The sequence below is a fragment of the Schistocerca americana genome, chromosome X (genome assembly GCF_021461395.2).
Source record: "Schistocerca americana isolate TAMUIC-IGC-003095 chromosome X, iqSchAmer2.1, whole genome shotgun sequence".
NCBI lineage: Eukaryota > Metazoa > Arthropoda > Insecta > Orthoptera > Acrididae > Schistocerca > Schistocerca americana.
In genome coordinates, this window is record NC_060130.1 from 909,131,715 (window position 1) to 909,150,846 (window position 19,132).

At 36.7% G+C, this 19,132-nt stretch overlaps 1 protein-coding gene and 1 non-coding gene across 3 annotated transcripts in view; one reads left to right on the plus strand and one right to left on the minus strand.

The window, feature by feature from the left end:
* The window catches only part of LOC124555191 (leucine-rich repeat protein 1-like), a 113,597-nt gene extending 98,659 nt beyond the window's left edge, over nucleotides 1-14,938 (plus strand). For both annotated transcript variants that reach the window (XM_047129035.1, XM_047129036.1), the window contains exon 6: nucleotides 13,818-14,938. In XM_047129035.1, the coding sequence (XP_046984991.1) occupies nucleotides 13,818-14,109 (292 nt within the window). In that variant the 3' untranslated portion in view covers nucleotides 14,110-14,938. The remainder of the gene's footprint in view (nucleotides 1-13,817) is intronic.
* Nucleotides 14,939-18,788: 3,850 nt separating this feature from the next.
* Nucleotides 18,789-18,863, minus strand: Trnal-caa. Its single transcript has one exon. It is a non-coding gene; the product is annotated as a tRNA-Leu (tRNA).
* Between the last annotated feature and the right edge of the window lie 269 nt (nucleotides 18,864-19,132).

Consider the following 19,132-nt stretch of genomic DNA (forward strand, 5'->3'; position numbering starts at 1 on the left):
GCTAGAACAACTCAGATCGTCATTTGGCATCTAAAACGTGAAGTTGGCCAAGTTCTAGGATGTAGCAGGTATACAACTAGACAGCAGTGTGGTACCATTTCTATCTGAAATACTATGAAATATTTCAAAGGCACATTATACATATGAATACATTACTGTACTAATATCATGTAGTATTATTATGATCAAATGAAATTGTCACTCAGTCTTGGTTCTAAAGTTACCTGAGGTCTAGGTTGTGTATACATGATAGATCAGAGAATGATGATACATTATAATGATACAGAATAATAGCAGACTGTATTGAGTCACAGAAACTCATCAAAATACTTATAAAGTTATGATAGAACTCTAATTTATTGATCAGTATCCGATCTGGTATACCTTCACTATGACTGCAAATCTCTCTGTCCTCTAAAAAATCAATTTTTATGTCTTTTGAGGCATTATGCAAAATCTTCGTTTTTGTTTGTGTCATGAACAGTATGGTGCATTGTTTTCAAATGGGTGCCAGAGGCTGAATATTATTCTTATACATATGTTTGTAGAATCTTATTTTAAATGTGCAGCCTGTTTGGTCTATGTATACCTGCTTGCAATTTCCACAATTAAGATGCTAAATTCCTGAGTTTTCATGTTAATTCTTTCTGGACGTATTTGATGCTGATGACACAATTTTAGAGTATTATCAGTTCTGAAGGCTATTATGATATTAGGTTTTTTGAAGGACACCACTCAATATGACAGTTACGGTTCATATTTTGATAATTACTCTCTTGCCTTAATACAGATTTATAATATTATATGTCATCCTGGGGAATGGTTCAGATGTGTTGTTTCTCCTATTATGTTGTGTTATAATCCATGCCTCAGACAATTTTTCTACTTTGACCTTGAATGATAAGTGATTCGATCTTTGTGAGCACCAGTTGCTGGTACTATGTATGACATATTTGTAAGCTGCATATACCTATGGAAGTTCAGAGAGTACATCCTGGTATAACCTAGGTCCCGGGCAACTTCACTACTGTGATGATAAATGATAATTGATTTAGTCTTTATGAGTGCTAGTTACTAGTAATCTAACCTACATATTTATAAGCTTTACATGCCTACGGAAGTTCAGAGATGTAAGTAAGTGCACTAGCAATGTAACTGCAGAATGAATTATGGTTCAGTGGTTGCCAATAGTCAAGGTATCGGAATACTGACAACTAGCCTTTGAATATTAAAAATATTCAATCCCATGTATATACTGCACAAGAAAATATTCATTCCCATGTATGTACTGCAAATCTAATACTGAGATATATAAATATTGTTATTAGGCCTTGTCTGAGGAAAACAATTAAGTTGCAGTGGCTTCCACCTTCTATCAATTTGAATTTAGGCTTTGGACAATGCAACCACCTACATGTGGACAACTGGTGCGACTAATAGTCACCGATGCACTTGAGAATTTGTATAAAGTCTGATAATGTAAAGTTTTTCTCATAAGAGTGGCAATGGCAACCGTGTTGTAGATTATGGTACAAAGTTAGTTACAAATACATATATTTCTGTTGATGGAATGGATGTTGAGCAATGGTACATCAAATATATAAGATTATGATAAATTCAAGGAACCTAAGTATTGCACTTTGATGTATATACTTGATAAGCATGCAGCCACAGACCTGTATGCAGTTATTATTTTTTTTATAATATCTGTATATTACTTACATTGTCAGACATTTTGTATTTTTTCATTTTAATAAACTGAATCTCTTGTTGTTATCTAGTACCAATGCTAAGGCATAAAAATTGTCAGATGTCATTTCGACTTCCGTTATGATTCATACTGTTGCAAATGAGTGAAGCTCCTTAAACCACGTTCATTATTAAGACATACAGCATAACAAGTTTTAAAAAATACTGTTCTTTCATGGTGTTCATTGTCACAGATATTACCTCCATTTCAGTTTAATGACTGTATAATCTGTTGTTATTATAGTACCATCACAATTGCAGAAAAATTGTCTATCCTTAGTTTCACCTTAGTTGTGGCTCACAGTGTTAAAAGTTGGCCATGTTCCTTATAATTTCTTTGTTTGTGGAGAAATGTATTAAAAGTAAAAATAGTATCAAAATGCTAAAGTATTATGTAAAATTAAATAGCTTGTTTTATATGAAGTCAGCAGATTCCTATCATGCTAGTGATTATCGTAAAACTTCTGTTGGTGTAACAGTAAGATGAGCTGTACTGATGTCAACTATTTAATTTTCATTAAATTTGCATCTTGTTCCTTAAATTGTTAATAGGCATGTAATTTTATGTAAGTTATATTACCAACATAGCAGTCTTCGTCTCAAGAAATGTTTCAAAACCTAGAGACTGTCAGTCCCCATTTCCCCACAGTACCTGCAACACATATGTACACTATGTATATGTCAAATGTCGTGTCTCCTGTATGCTGTAATGGACATCAGCTGCCACACTATTCACATGTACCACATTACAGCAACACATGTATGGTGATCTCTATTACAAAATGATGTAAATACTGATTGTGTCAGCTGCCAAGTTGTAACAACATAACACCTTTGGTAAGATGATATCTTTTACATATTGTCATTTTAGTGGATAGTTTTTTATGCAAATATTGTTTTATTTTCACTGCATCTTCTGTATATTAATGTATAGTTTCGGTTTTATGACCATCATTCAACTACACTGGCCATGAACGATGGAAAGCTGTTTCTAATTGTATCATGTGTGGATGTAGTTATTGTAAGAACGATTTGACCAATGGCTGAAGCCATAACAGCATCCACTAGTCAAGAATCTTTTATCGATGTATTTTGTAATTAATTGGTGTGTATACTATTGAACCCTGTGGCAATGTTATGCACAGTTCTGTAAGCTGTTATGTGATGCTAACAGGAGGAAAAAATCTGTTTTGCATGTTAGATGTGAAGATGGCTAGATTGTTAGCCGAAACTCATAATTAATCTTGACTTCATGCGTTTTCAATTTCTAACATAAAAAAATAAAATAAAATTGCTTTTTCATTGGCATTGGATAAATGCATATACGTTTCAGACTGCTCAATTGGCAGTGTTGTGTCATCACTAGAGAAGACAATCTGGACTTCGCTCTGATGAAACACATTACAACGAGGGCGGGTATTCTCTCTTTGGTGTGAGGGAGTGTTGCAAATATGGGTTTGCAATAGAAGAAACTCACTTCTATGACTATGTGCGGTGCAGTGGTTATGGTTGGGCGAAATATGTTCCGTGGCCTCTTTATGAGAGATGCTGAAATCGTTGCCCGTCCACATGAGATTTTTTCAATACATTGCATTCTCCATCAAGAGAACTTATGTGCTAGAAATGTGAACATGAGGGAAGTGAAGAGCATGACTTGTACAACAAATTTCATCTGCACTCGTGCTCCGAAACTTCGCCAGTTCAAAGTCTTTCTGGAAGACATGGGAAGCACTTATGGTGATGCATCATTTCACAGTGAAATACGTTGGCTGAGTCGATGTAAAGTCCTTAAGAATTTTTGAATTTTGGAGTGAAATAGATATATTTATGGACATGAGTGGCAACCTGTTGCTGAATTGAAAAACAAACGGTGGACAGTAGGTGTGACCTTCCTCAGTGACATTACATACCATATGAATGTTTTGAATTTATCACTACTTGGCATAGACTTGTTAATTTCAGTGATGTATGACTGTATTTAGGGCTTTAAGATGAAACTCTGTTTGTGGAATAGACAGCTAGGAAATGGGAACATGCTCATTTTTCCAAGTCGTCATCTGTAACTATAGAAGGAGACAGGTATTTTGAACAGCATCACAATATACTCAGCGATCTTCTCCACGAAATTTAGGTCTGTCTCCAGAATTTGAGAAGTTAAACGAAAAGTTTAATGTCTTTTCACTTCCTTTTTCAATTGACATAGGCCTGTGGAAACTGAGCTGCAGGTAGAACTTGCAGACCTACAATGTGACAGGCAGTTGCACGACAAATTTAATAATAAAATTAATCTTGCAGACTTTCATAAAAAAATTTCCTCAAGACAAAATTCCACAAATTTACAAGTCTGCAGCTACAGTTATATGGATGTTTGAATCAAAATACTTATCAGAGAAGATTTTTTTCTGCTATGAAGAGAACAAAATCTACCGAAAGAAGTTCACTAACATGTGTAAATTTAAGGGGAGCCAGAACGATGAAATTGACAAAATTAACGTTTTTTGTTTTTTTTTATTATAAAATTATTTGGAGTTTTCTGAATAAAACAAATCAAGTTTCACCCTTCTAAGTAAATTCTAACTGATGAAGAAAGACTAAGAGGTGCAGGAAGAAGAGACAAAAGCCTACAACATGCAGCAAAAGGGAAGAAAAGACCAGTGAAAAGGAAACTAACACTGTAAAAAGAAGAGGATGCTGATAATCCATCATATGGGGCGCCATTTGCCATAACTTTAAAATTTTCATCTTTGGGGAACATTTTCTCAAAACCTGCTAACAGCATATCAATGAAATTTATACACAATATTGATTAGCTTCTTTTCCTTCATTTTTATAACAAATTGTAAAAAAATATTGTATAATTTAAGAGTTATAGAAGAAAATGTGCAAAATTTTAGAGAGAAAAAATAAGCATCTGTTTAAAAAAATTGTAAAACAGAAAACAATAAATATTTCTTAACATGGCATTATAACTTTGTAGAGAAATATTCACTGAACATGTAGTCCAAATTTCAGAGCAATATGTTTAATGGTAAAAAAAAAAAAAAAAAAAAAAAAAAAAAAAAGTTCCTTCTATTTGCTAAAATTAACATGGAGGAGATGGATCGTTCTGGCTCCCCTTAAAACCTTGTCTTCTGATTAGGAGTGCTCAAAAAGTGATACCAGATATTGATGCTTTAGGGTAAAAAAAAATATGTAATATTTTTATTTTTAAAATTTAAATAAAATGGTTATGAAATACAAACCTGTCAGTTTAATTTTGCTCTAAAACAGCAGTCATCATAGATCTGCATCAGTTGTAAGAAACATCATGTTCCGTAATTAGTTGCCCCATGTTCTTGACTTCATCATAGTGTTAAATTACAATCTGCTGTAGAATCTTTAGACGGTATGATGTTCCACTGCTGCTCCCCTCACTGCTCCTTACCCATCATGTGTTGCTGCGAGCTGGCCAGTTGCTCAGCTCGTACAAACAATCGGTGAACAGGCCTTGTCTAAAAAATGGATCAGAAAAACAGTTAGTTAAAAAAATACCTAGAGATAGTTGAAGTTGTAGTAGTAATATTAGTAGTAGTACTATATTATCATCTTCAGTCTGAACATAAATCCGATGTGCCTTTCCATGTTAGTCTGTACTTTGCAAGTCTCGTCATGTTGCATAACTACTTCAACCAATATCATTTGAACCTGCTTGCTGCAGTCCAGTCTTCATTTCCCTCAGCAATTTTTACCCCCATACACTTTCCTGCATAACAAAATTATACTTTTTGTGGTGCTTCAGGGCATGTTCTTTAAAACCAGTTCTGTCTGGTAATCATAATGTACCACAAATATTTTTTCTCTTCCGTACCTCTTCATTTGTTATCTGATCTACCCATCTAATATTAAGGATTTGTCTTGGGCACTACACTTTGAAATCTTCTCTTCTTGTCTGTGCTGCTTATTGTCCAGGTACACCTATGTGATCAAATGTAGCTGGACACCTGGCTGAAAATGACTTACAAATTCGTGTGCCCTCCATCGGTAATGCTGGAATTCCATATGGTGTTGGCCAACCCCTAGCCTTGAGGGCAGCTTCCACTCTCGCTGGCATACGTTCAGTCAGGTGCTGGAAGGTTTCTTGGGGAATGGCAGACCATTCTGCATGGAGTGCGGCACTGAGGAGAGGTATCAGTGTTGGTCGGTGAGGCCTGGCACGAAGTCGGTGTTCCAAAACATCCCAAAGGTGTTCTGTAGGAGTCAGGTCAGGACACTATGCAGGCCAGTCCATTACAGAGATGTTATTAAAGTGTAACCATTCTGCCACAGGCCATGCATTATGAATAGGTGCTCGATCATGTTGAAAGAAGCAATCGGCATCCCCAAATTGCTCTTCAACAGTGGGAAGCAAGACTGGTGCTTAAAACATCAATGTAAGCTTGTGCTGTGGTAATGCCATCCAAAACAATAGGGGATGCAAGCCCCCTCCATGAAAAACATGGCCACACCGTAACACCACCACCACCTCCGAATTTTACTGTTGGCACTACACACGCTGGCAGATGACGTTCACTGGGCATTCACTATACCTATACCCTGGCATTGGATCGCCACAATGTGTACCGTGATTCATCACTCTACACGATGTTTTTCCACTGCTCAGTTGTTCAATGTTTACTCTCCTTACACCAAGCAAGGCGGCGTTTGGTATTTACCGGCATGATGTGTGCCTTATTAGCAGCCGCTGGACCATGAAATCCAAGTTTTCTCACCTCCCGCCCGCCTAACTGTCATAGTACTTGCAGTGGAGCCTGATGCAGTTTGGAATGCCTGTGTTATGCTCTGGATAGATGACTGCCTATTACACATTATGACCTCCTTCAACTGTCAGCCGTCTGTCAGTCAACAGACTAGGCAGCCCGTATGCATTTGTGCTGTACATGTCCCTTCACATTTCCACTTCACTATCACATTGGACCTAGGGATGTTTAGGAGTGTGGAAATCTCGCGTACAGACGTATGACACAAGTGACACCTGACCATTTTCGAATTCCGTGAGTTCTGCTGAGTGCCTCATTCCGCTCTCTCATGATGTCTAACGACTACTGAGGTTGCCGATATGGAGTACCTGGCAGTAGGTGGCAGCACAATGCACCTAATACGGAAAACAAATGTTTTTGGGAGTGTCCAGATACTTTTGATCACATAGTGTATCATTTCTGTACAGGGCTACACTTCATTAAAACAAACACAGGAAACACATCCCAACATTCAAATTTAAATTCAAGTGTTTAAACACTCTTTACTTGCTATAGCCAGTCGGCATTTTATATCCTTTCTACTTCAGCCATAATAAATTATTTTACTGCCCAAATAATAAAATTCCTGTAATACTTTTTGTGTCTTGTTTCACGATGTAATGCTTGTAGCTTTGCCCAGTTTAATTTGACAATATTCCTTCTTGTATCACTTTTTTATGCTAATCTTAAATCACTTTTTCAGGCACTATCCATTATATAAGCTGCTCTTCGATGTAGTTTGCTGTCTCTAATAGAATTATAATGTCATTGGCAAATTGTAAAGTTTATGCAAATTATAACATAAATTTGCAAATTCCTTTGAAGAAAATTGTCAGAAACAATTGTTTGTGACAAGCTTTTGAGAGAAAATACAGATCCCTGATGCCATGGCACAAGGCATTTACATCAAGCACAAGAGGTTTGAGCGTATCAGAGTGCGTGAGATAACATTGACAAAATAGTGCATTTTTCAGTCTTTGAAAAGCATGGTCACAGTCTTCTGTCCAGTGGAACAAAACATTTTTGTGTCTTGAGGCAGTTCAGAGTTGCGGTCATTTGTACTGCAGTAGGAATGAATGTTATGTAATGAGTCAATTTTCCGAGAACAGCTTGCTGTTCGTGTAAATTCTTAGGAGATAACAAGTTCTGAATTGCATGTAAATGTTTTGTTGAAGGACGAGTGCCATTGGCATTGATGGTATATCCGAAGTATACAATCATTGTGTTGAAAAAAGAACATATCTGCGTATTAGATGTGAGACCCACCACAATGTGAACTTGAAAAAGACATTCCAAATTTTTAAGATGTTCCTATGTTTGTCTGAAGATGATTGTCATCAAGGTAATTAAAACAAGAAGGCACCTTGTACATTACTTTTTGAGAAATTTTTGAAACAGTGCAGTCACATAAGCTCTTCTAAAAGGTAGGTATTGATATTCAAACAAGCTGACATGAGTATTCACAACAAAAATGTTCTTTGTCTTGTCGTTCAATGGAAATTGAAGATGGGCATCTGCAAGGTCAATTTTTGAGAACAACTGTGTTCCCACTAGGCGATCCAAAATTTCCTTAATATGTGGGAGTGGGTAAGAATCAGTAACTGACTGTGAATTTACTGTGTGTTTCAAATCCACACAAAGACATATCCTCCCATTTGGTTTACGAATTACGGCTAAGGATGGTGCCGACTAACTTGCTGAAATAGGTTTTAAGACACTAACGGATTCTAGTCTCTGAATTTCCATAGCAACATTGTCACATAATGCATGTGGCACAGGGCATACATGGCAAAATTTAGGTTGCGCATTAGCTATCAGCTTAATGTGAATGTGAAAATCTTTTGGACATCCTAGAGTATTATCAAACATGTGTTGATATTTGTTACAGAGTTGTTGAATTGCAGCATGGGAAACTTCTGTGTCAGTGGCATGCACATTGTTTTATATGTCTAATCCGAAAGAATCAAACACATCCATACAAAAAATATTTGAACATGTGCGTGAGCGAACTACAATGAAAGATACTTTATTAGTTGTGTTCGTGTATTTTGCAGTTAAGTGGTATGTTCCAAGCACTGAAATGCTGTAGCCGTTGTAGGCAGTGAGATGCAGACTTGATGTCTGCAAAGGTGGGTTGGTCAATTTTTTCATATGTACCTAGGTCAAGCTAAGTGACAGAAGCTAGTTGAAAAGGCACTGCCTGGTTACAAATTTGCAATGTAATCCACAGTTTGCAGTGTGTTGTCTGAATACAATTGTCCAGTTTGTGTTAAGAAAAACTGTTCTCTATTTCCATGCACACACCAGAACACTTTCACGAATTGTGACATTGGGAGAGCCTGTTTTAAAGGTGTGGTATTCACTTTGAATACACGTATGTGTGTGTTTTCTGCATCTTTGCTTGTCTGATTTTTGAGCTAGTGGTGGTGCAGAATGTGAACATGAAATTACATTTATTTCCATCTGTTCCTGCTTTGCATTATTTCCATGTGAAACATAGGAGGGCATTCTAGTCTTTTGCAAGCAGTCAGGTTTTGTATGTCCCTTGCTATGACAAAAATTTTATTCAGCTTGCCTGAAGAAGGAATTCTTCCGATCATCGGTGACATAAAATTTCACACGACTTGGCTTTGCATGGAGCTGAAGCAGTGGAATTTGCATTGCACTGGCACGGCAAACTCCATATGCAGTTTTGTGTCTGGCCTTGTTTACGCGGTGCTGATTTTCAAGTGCTGGGGCCATGGCTGTGGCCGGGACATGGGTTGTTCACCTCAAGTGAAGTAGTAACTGGCAGACAGAAATCTTGCTTGGCTAAATCTTGAACTTCACGTACATTTATAACTTTCAGTACATCACTGATGCTTTAGAATTTTGGCATTCACTCTGGTCTGATAGAATCTGAATAATAGCATCATGAAGCATTTCATCCTGATAAGTAGCACCACAGACGCAACTGGATGTGCAGTCTCTAGTTATGCCCTGCAATCCCACGATCCACTTTTTGTAAAATTGGTCACTACGATGTTGTGTGCAGAAAAATTTATACATGTTGCAGCAACCCTTATTTGACTCTCAAAAAATCCATCTAATCTTTCAATTATGACCTTGTAGGGCTGGGTTTGGAGCTCACTGAGGGGAAATAATTTCACTAATAAATGGTATATGTACATTCCAGCACATGAAAAGAAAAATGTGTGACGTGATGCACCTGTGATTTTGTAGGTGTCAAAGTGTTGCTGCAGCTGTGTTATGTACTCTTTCCATGTTTACTTCTTTCCATCGAACTGTCTGAAGGTGGCAGCTGAACTCTAAGTTTCTGGCGCTTTTTGCTGCTGGGCTACTTGTGCTTGTATGTCGCAAGAAACTGCTGACAACAGTTCTGTTGTTATTCAGTAGAAAGAAAAAGAAGTCCTGCTCTGATGTCCAAAGCTCCTGGTTCCACTAATCCCATCCTCATTGCAAGTATGTTGTAACTTCCTTTGCATGCTTTGTGGTTCTTTAGTGGATATAGGAGCGAGGAACAGATACTGTTCATGGACAGAGAAGTCAGATATTAGTTTATTCTACATCTAATATCAAATAGTAAAATGATACAAAACTTTGTTTGCTGTAGTTGCAGTGTCAGTTGCTAACAGTAGAGTTGAGTGTTGAAATATATACAGATACACAGGTTTAAATTCAGTCAGTCATCAATATAATGAGTATTCTGTAAATGACGAGCCGTGACCGCTGTGAAAGTATCTAAATATTATGAAATGACAAAAACACAAAATGTGCTATCTGTATAAATGTTTGAACCTAAGTAGGCCTGCCGCTGGAGCTCCAGGGGGTGCTTTCATGTCATTGGCAGCAGCATAGGCATTCTTGGCTGTGCCTTCATGCCACAATGGCGGCTGTAGGAAATGTGGTTTAAACTTATTTTAAAGTGCGGCTTACCAGATGGCAACCGATACTGCAGTACATCCTTTGAAACTGCAAACAACCAGTAATTCTTTCAATTTATCCTTGTATTATTTTCTTAAACTCTTATCTTCTGCAGTTTCTTCAGTTTTAATCTATGGTTCATCATCAATAAATTTATAATCACAGTACACATCTCTCCCTGAAAATCATCATCTACGTATGTACTTCGCAAGCCACCAGATGGTGCATGGTTGAGGATACCTTGTACCATTTCTAGTCATTCCCTTTCCTATTTCACTTGCAGATGGACTGAGAGAAAACACGTCCATACGAGCCCTAATTTCTCTTATCTTGTCTTTGTGGTCCTCATGCAAAATGTTCATTGGCGGCAGATATAGAAGACAAATTATTACAGAAAAAGAACACAACCCTAACATTCGAGCAGTATGGTAAGTTTTAATCAAAGGTGAAGAAGCTGAAGACAGAATAGGCTACTGCAGAGAATATAAATGCTTCAGTGAAAGAAATTATTGGTTCTGTGAATTAATCAAAACACAGAGGTTATCTTTCAAAACATCTGTACCTTACAATAAAAATAAAAGTCAAGTAATAAAGTAAGAGTTGAAGACTACACTGTTCACAATGCTAAATTCGATGTCTGCTCCAAATGTGCTGCGTGAAGCTGAGAGGACATTGCAAGATCTAGCAACTGCTGTGTTCCCCTTTAAATATATGTGCGTTCAGATTCCGATTTCTTGTTATCCGGAAGCTCTGAACTACTGCACCCTTAGTTAAATTTTCCTCTTGGACCATTCTGGAGCGGTGTGGGGGACATAGTTACCACTGGAGTTGTGCTTGTGCTGAAATATGATCAACTTCAATCAGTTTGCGACTTTCTACAAATGAATATGAAATACATCTTCTTTCATCAGCTCCTTATATTGAATCCCAATGTATAACAACAGTTAGTAACAGGGAACATTGGTTGTCTGTACAGCTTGATACCAGACATCAGATTCGCGACAATTTTGACATTTCATTAGACGTCTTCAGTTCTGTTGTGGTGTCGTTCAGTATTGCCACGGCACGTGTGTTTGTGTGGTGGTGCACTGCACTATTTCAAACTGGTGGGCTGGTTCATGGAGGTTACACAAACCACTGAAACTCATGGTAATACTGCAGTCCTTATCCCAGCGTGACGATGCACAGCAGCCATCAGCATACCCATCACATGCAAGCAGATGACAAAAAACTCATGAACAGCTTACTTTCTAACCTCAAAATTATCATATGGTTTAGTGATAATGACACTCATTTGTCTCCTAAGTAGAATATGTCACTCTGCTGAAGGGATATGGTACACCACACAACATAGAATATAATCTAATAACAAAAAGAGAATGCCACTCTAACATTAGAACAATGTGTTAAACAATGCTTAGATGTAGACTTTCCTCTCCAAAAGTGTATGTTGATGTAGTAAGGTAGAACTTCGTTTTACATGTTCCTTAATGCTCTACAAAAGGATTACACCACATGATGACCAGGTACTTCAAAATGGGGGTTACGTTTAATTAAAGCCACATCAGAAATTTTTACTTAGTTGGGGGCAATGGCTGTACTAAGCATTGATAAAATGGGTATGGTGCATAAAGAAGTATGAAACTTCCAGGCAGATTAAAACCGCGTGCTGGACCGAAACTCGAACTCGAGACTTCTGCCTTTTGCGGTGGAGCACTTGCTCGCGAAAGGCAAAGGTCCCGAGTTTGAGTCTCAGTCTGGCACACAGTTTGAATCTGCCAGGAAGTTTCATATCAGCGCACACTCTGCTGCAGAGTGAAAATTTCATTCTGGAGTAAAGAAGCAATTCAGGTATGCAATACTGTGAGTAGATGACAGTGTCCTAGTAGCCATGGTTTACAACTTATGTTTGAAGTGGAAGCAGCCAGTGTAATATTATTCAAAAGTTATAATGAGTGATTTGTTGCAGACAAAGATAACAGAAGTTCAAGGAGCAGAGACTTATGTTGTAGCTATTATGTGCAATATAGAAACAAAATTTTGAAAGATGGGAAACATGATAAGTGTCCACAACATAAACAGTATTTTTCAGGCCCTGTGGACAATAGCAGAAAAGTCCATTTTTCTTCACATTTGCTTTAATTATTATGGATTGATTTTGTTGGTGAAAACTTTTCCTGGCATACCATGTATATGAAGACTAAAACAGATAATTTTTTCAGTACTAGCTAAGTGTTAATCTATTTTTTTCTGATTTCACTCATATGTTGTAATTAGCCTACTAATGTAAATGAAGTGTGAGGAAAAGACCTACTTAAATGTTTCAGTTGTTGGGGACAGGAATAAGCTTTCTGCCTCGGAAGACTATGTAACATCTGAAAAAGAAACTGAATTATGTATCCAATTTACTGATAAATCATTTCAAAATATACTACAGGTGAAGTGTGAAGACGATGACTTGCTTCTCAATTAATGATATCAGAGCTTCAGCCTGCTTCAGTAAGACATGACTTACCTGTCTTTCTAGTAAATTACCTAGCAAGATATATTCCATTCATATGCAGAATTATCAGCAAGCCTTTGAAAAATACAACAAGAAAATCCAATTCTTGCAAATTTCACAGCTAAATAAGACTGAGTCAGTGTATTTTATCCATCACATGTTAGTGTTTGTCACACCATCTGAGCTAGAAATTATTACTGCTTTTCCCATTGTAATGATGGAATGGAAACTTTAGCAGCTTGTGATACACTCAAAAGTTCCTGATATCCACACCAAATCCACTGAGTTATATTTTGTAAGAAGTTTTATCCACATTATGTATTCGGGTTGTACATATACAGTTGTAAGCTCTTCTTAAAGAAATGTAAAAGTAGTAAAGTGATAACAGAAACTCACTAGTAATAATGAATTAAAATGATAGTAAATAGTTCAGTAACATAACTGCACCTATAACACTGGGGTGCAGATGAGAAACATTCCATCTTTAACTTAATTGCTTTATTGTTAGTTACATGATCTATGCTTACATGGTCGAGACTGTCAGTAACTTTTATCATAGTGCTGCAGCTTGCAACAGCTGCCAGAGATCTTTGTATACTTTGAGGGTACATACCACCGTGTTACATAGCTAGAGCTGTGGTTTAGATTGTTATCCGTAATGCACTTCATAAAATCAACTTTTGGAAGTTCATTTTAGACTGTGTCATAAGAAGTGGTGATCCAAAGATAACTGTGACTTATGTCTAATGGCTTATCCAGCATATTTTATGTACTAGGCAGAGAGGTTTTATGTTATCCTTGTGTTATTATAGGATGTTTTTGACATTGTTAAGCATACATTTACTGATAAAAATGTTTTGTTTCAGGTTGGATTTTACAGAATTTGGATTGCCACTAGCGCTGCAGAGACACTTACAATGTTTCAAAATGTGCCACCTGTGTCATAAGGCATGTTTTGATGAATATTTTATTTTCTTTGAATGTATTCCTCTGAAATTCTGTGTGGCAGCTTTAGTTTCATCTGTGCCGGGTATGACTGTACATTATTATATTTGTTCGCTCAAATGTATGTTGCTTGCATATCCAAAACTTAACAAACATTCTCAAGCAGGGCTGCGTTATGTGAGTTACTCAAAGTATTGTAAGTGTGAAAAGTAAGAATCTAAATAATGAAGATTATATAGTTCCTCTTAAAGCATAAGGTGTCTCATATGCATACAATGCAGTTGATCATAGAACTGATTGTCGAATATAAGTTGTCAACAAGAAACTTTCAATTTTCTAATAAAGTAAGCTTCCCTGTCTGTTATGCATTTTATTTATTTTGGGACATAATCACAAATTAAACCATTTTTAATCTAGCCAGCTTTTTGCTTTTTGTTGTAATTATGGACATTATTATTCTGTTGAATAGGTTATTCTAATTTCGTAAGAGACTGTACATAGAGCACTTGCATGCACTAAAGTGCCATAATGCACAGACCTCTGTGGGTCCATGAGTTACAAGTTGTTGAAATGCTAAGTACCAGTTAAAGTGGTTTTTTTTCCCTTTTTTTCCCTTCTTTTTCTTTTTTTTTTAAGTGATAAGTTTAAACTAGGTGAGTGAAAGCTACATTTATTCCGTTTGAGGAAATCGAACAAAGATCAAGTTTGGCAACACTATCTCTGGCAGGCTGCTTGAGTTTGTAAGTGCAATGACTTCATTGGTGAAATTTATGGCTAAGTAACTCAGAAATGGGGCAATGTATCAGTTTGGTTCTTAACAATTATTTCACAGCACAATACCTCCTGCAACACACTTGCAAGCTTTTCAGACTGTTCGTGAGCACCCTGTATATTCTGAAGCTAAATAAACATTTAATAAGTTGTTTATGAGATTGTTATGAAAGGCTACCACACATTATTCTTGTGGCTTTCTGTAATGAGCTTTTCAGACTGTTTGTGAGCACCCTGTATATTCTGAAGCTAAATAAACCTGTAAAAAGTTGTTTATGAGATTGTTATGAAAGGCTACCACACATTATTCTTGTGGCTTTCTATAATGTAACTTCAAACAGACATGGCTTTTCGTTCAAGACTCCGAGATGGCGCCACTGCAAGATACATATTAAAATAGAATTATCACTAATGTATCACAGAATTTAAATTATCAGTACTCATTTTGCATATTTGTCACACTAATTTAAATAGTGAGTCAACTTTTTTGAAACTGTTGATATTGAGTGATGTATTTCAAACATGAAGTAGCTGGTCTTAAGGTGGTACCTAGAAATGCTGGTTAGTTCTAAGTACTAGAGTGTTGAGGCATGGAAATATGGAGTACAGCAGTTATGGGCCTTCGAAAAGCTCTGACCGTTCAGCCCCTATAGCATCTTAGCAACCTGCACACTATTTTCAAGTTCCTCTGCTTACATCAAAGGGAAATGAACAGTGAGACTGAAATTTCGCAACTGAACCCCTCTCTCTGTAGATCTGTTATGCTTAGATGTATCAGTAATTGACATTTAGTATTAATATTTTCATAGTGTTTTATGTAGTCTTTTCATTTCTGACATTGGCAGTTTCATCCGCTGTAGGAATAAGTTTGCAATCATCTCACCAGAGTGCACTAGAATAAGATAATTTGTTACCATCAAGTGAGAGTTTCATGATTGAGGAATCAGGAAGGAACATGTCTCATTATATTCCATTTCTTTGCTTGCTGCTGGAGTTTGCAGGGTACAGGGCGTAATAAGTTTCATTTTGTGAGTGTATTGCACATGAGTTGTATTTTCTTGTAAATATCTGCAGCATAATGCGAGTATGAAAACAGCACAATATGAATTCAGTGAGCAGTTTATTAGGCAAAACTTTGGAACACGAGCATATGATGAAAGTGAAGGAACTAGATGTGCCCAGACACAATGTAAACTTCATTTAAGAACAAAGAGTGTAAATCCAGGTAAGGGTATGTACGCAGCTTCAATGGAACCAGCTGACTGGTTGTGGGGTTGTGAAATGGAAAAATACTTTTTCCTGTTTTGCTTGTATTGCTACGAATTGCAGTGAAACCTGGATTAAGATTGGTATATGTCAATTTATGAGATGCATGAATGCTGTATGTTGTGAGTCGTGTGCCCCTGCGTGATTAGTAAACTGCTGATTGCACTATGTCACTACAAGTGAAGTAATTATAATATTTAGAATGGTAGACAAAAGTCAATGTGAGTAGAGCAAACAAGTTCTATATTCATGAGCAACTTTTTTCCAGTCAAAATGGAATGAAAAAATGTGTTGGTGTGACATTTTACCAACTTTTCTTGGCTAATCTAGGAAGATACGCCTCTTCAGTGTGAAATTTTTAGAAATACTTCACAATAAAGCTGCATTACACTTTGCTTTACTGTTCTATAAAGAAGAAAACCTGTATAGATCATTGTAGTGTGAAAAATGATTCCAAGTTTGTTACATGTTCCGTGGATCATTTTGCATAATAAATTGTAATGGTGTGGAACGAGTCATTTTACACACACATTGCAAATTAAGGGAGGCAGAACGGGATAATTTTTTTTCAGGTTTTTATCTTGTTATAAAATTTGCAATTTTCCGAATAAAATGATAAACTCACATGGGAAATATATATATAATCTATGTTGAAAATGCTAAAATTTTCACTTCCGTTACTTCAGGATCTAATAAAATTGGTAATTTGTTATATAGAAGGTTGTGGATTGCTGTGTTATAAAGGTTAACAATGTTGGTCATGTCCAGAAGAGGATGGGTGCCAGGTTGAGGAAGTTTAAACAAAGTTTAAGAGACAAGAAACATTCTGATGGTAAAACCGTAAGAGGCAGGCTGACAGACAAAATGATTGATGAACTACAGCAGTATTATGGGATACCCATTAGATATAATACTGAGGATTTGTTGAAAATGAAGCAGGCAGTATGGGCTACCTCTTCCACAGACTGTCAACTGATGAAAAACCAGTACACCACCTATGCACTCCTAGATCTGATTCATGGTGCAATTACCACAATGCCCAGTACTCAAACAGTTCATACAGCCATAAACATTCCATCCCAGCAGCAGTCATCGATAGCATAAAACCTATTTACAGAGACCTGGAAAATCCTGAATTACTGAAGAAGTATCTGCATGGTCAGGCTCAAAATCCCAATGAGTCATTCAGTAATCTTATATGGACTCGCTTACCAGAAAATGTTTTTGTTGGAATGAAGACACTAAAGTGGGGAGTCAGCGATGCTGTTATTGCTTTTATTGATGGCAACATTGGTAGGGTGAAAGTGCTACAGCATATGGGAATTAATCCTGGAGCAAACTGCATCAGAGAACTTGAACTGATGTGGACAAGGTTTGCACTGATAAAGCAGAGTATGCAGCACAGTTGGCCACTAAGGAGCCCAGAAAGAAGAAAAGAAGAACAAACTTGGAAAAACATAAAGAGGATGATATACAGTATGGTGCAAGGTGCTTCTGAGTGACTAAAAATAAAAGATTAAGCATATATTAAGTGAGATGCGGTCTTTTGAAACTTTAGAAGCCGTTCCTGAAAATTTACATTTTCTGTTGCATTTTCCCTAAATCTCAGAAACAACTTTGAGTAGAGTATTCAAATTTTCAGGGAATAATAACATACATATCCTGAGTTTACTGAACTAAAAGAACAACATAATGTTGTGTAAAATTAAAATTATTTAGGACAACGTACAAAAAAATACACAAAATCTTAACAGTGTAATTAAAAAATTGTATTTCCGAAAGCAGTGGCTGAAATGCAATTATTGTACTTAAGTAGACTCAGAACATACTGTTTAATGTTCTGTAAAAGTTTCATGTCAATGGCTACAGTGGTTCCTGAAATACAGGGAAGCCGAGTCACTGAATTTAACATTGTCGGGATAAGGCGTTCCAAATCCCCCTAATTTGTATGTATGAATACATTCTGAACATTTCTAAGTTTTACATATATAAATGATTGAGCCTTGGGGGACCCCATAAAAAGACAAGATGCCCATTAATGTGCTTGTTTTTATTTGTCAAGCATTAGACTGGTCTGTTGACATGATAGTGAATACTGTGTAGATGACTGACTGAGGTGGCGCTGTGGTTAGCACACTGGTCTCGTATAGAGATGAATGATGGTTCAAACATGCATTCGGCCATCCTGATGTAGATCTTCTGTGATTTCTCTAAATCGCTTCAGGCAAGTGGCCGACTTCCTTCCCAATCATCCCCTAATCCGATGGGACCGCTGACGTTGCTGTTAGGTCTCCTCCCCCAAATCAACCAACCAATTGTTTAGAACAATGTGGAAATGAGACACAAAAGCCCCAGGTACTCATATGCAATATATCATATACTAAAGGCCCAGATTAGAAAATATATTGTGTTATACTGAGGAGGTGGTACAGTTCAACTAAAACTCCATTGTTCAGTACTAGTGTAGAAGCTCATGACATCTAATAATTGATCATAGGATTACATTCCATAATTGATGTAAAGTGTGTGGATATATATTTGGTAGTTATTAAGGCTGGGCCAAGATAATGTACATCTTTACATGTGCTTGATAATTATGCTGAATCCATTTCTTCCAGCACAATTATCTGTTTTCGAAGCCACTTCCTATAACAGTTCATTTTAAATACGATCTAATCATTAATATCAGATGTTGTAGTAAGTCCTTTTATAGTAAAAAATACTGTAACCAATTACAAATGCTTTGTCTCGTATAAACTTACAGATTACAAATTCCAGTGAAATAAAATTGAGATTGCCTCCATTCCATAGAAAAACAGTTTTAATTATGAAACTTCCTGGCAGATTAAAACTGTGTGCCCGACCGAGACTCGAACTCGGGACCTTTGCCTTTTGCGGGCAAGTGCTCTACCAACTGAGCTACCGAAGCACGACTCACGCCCGGTACTCACAGCTTTACTTCTGCCAGTACCTCGTCTCCTACATTAATTATGTATTAGGATAAGCAGATGTTCAGTTACCTTATGTTCTTGAATGTTGTGGTTGGCATTTAATTTTAACAAAAGAGGGAAATACAAGTTATAAATTGAAGGTATTTCACTAAACAATACAATTATGCATAAGTAAATGTGGCTGTATATACAGTGAGATTCAGCTGCCCCTACTTAGGGTTTTTATGAAACTCGCAATGCCTTCAAAT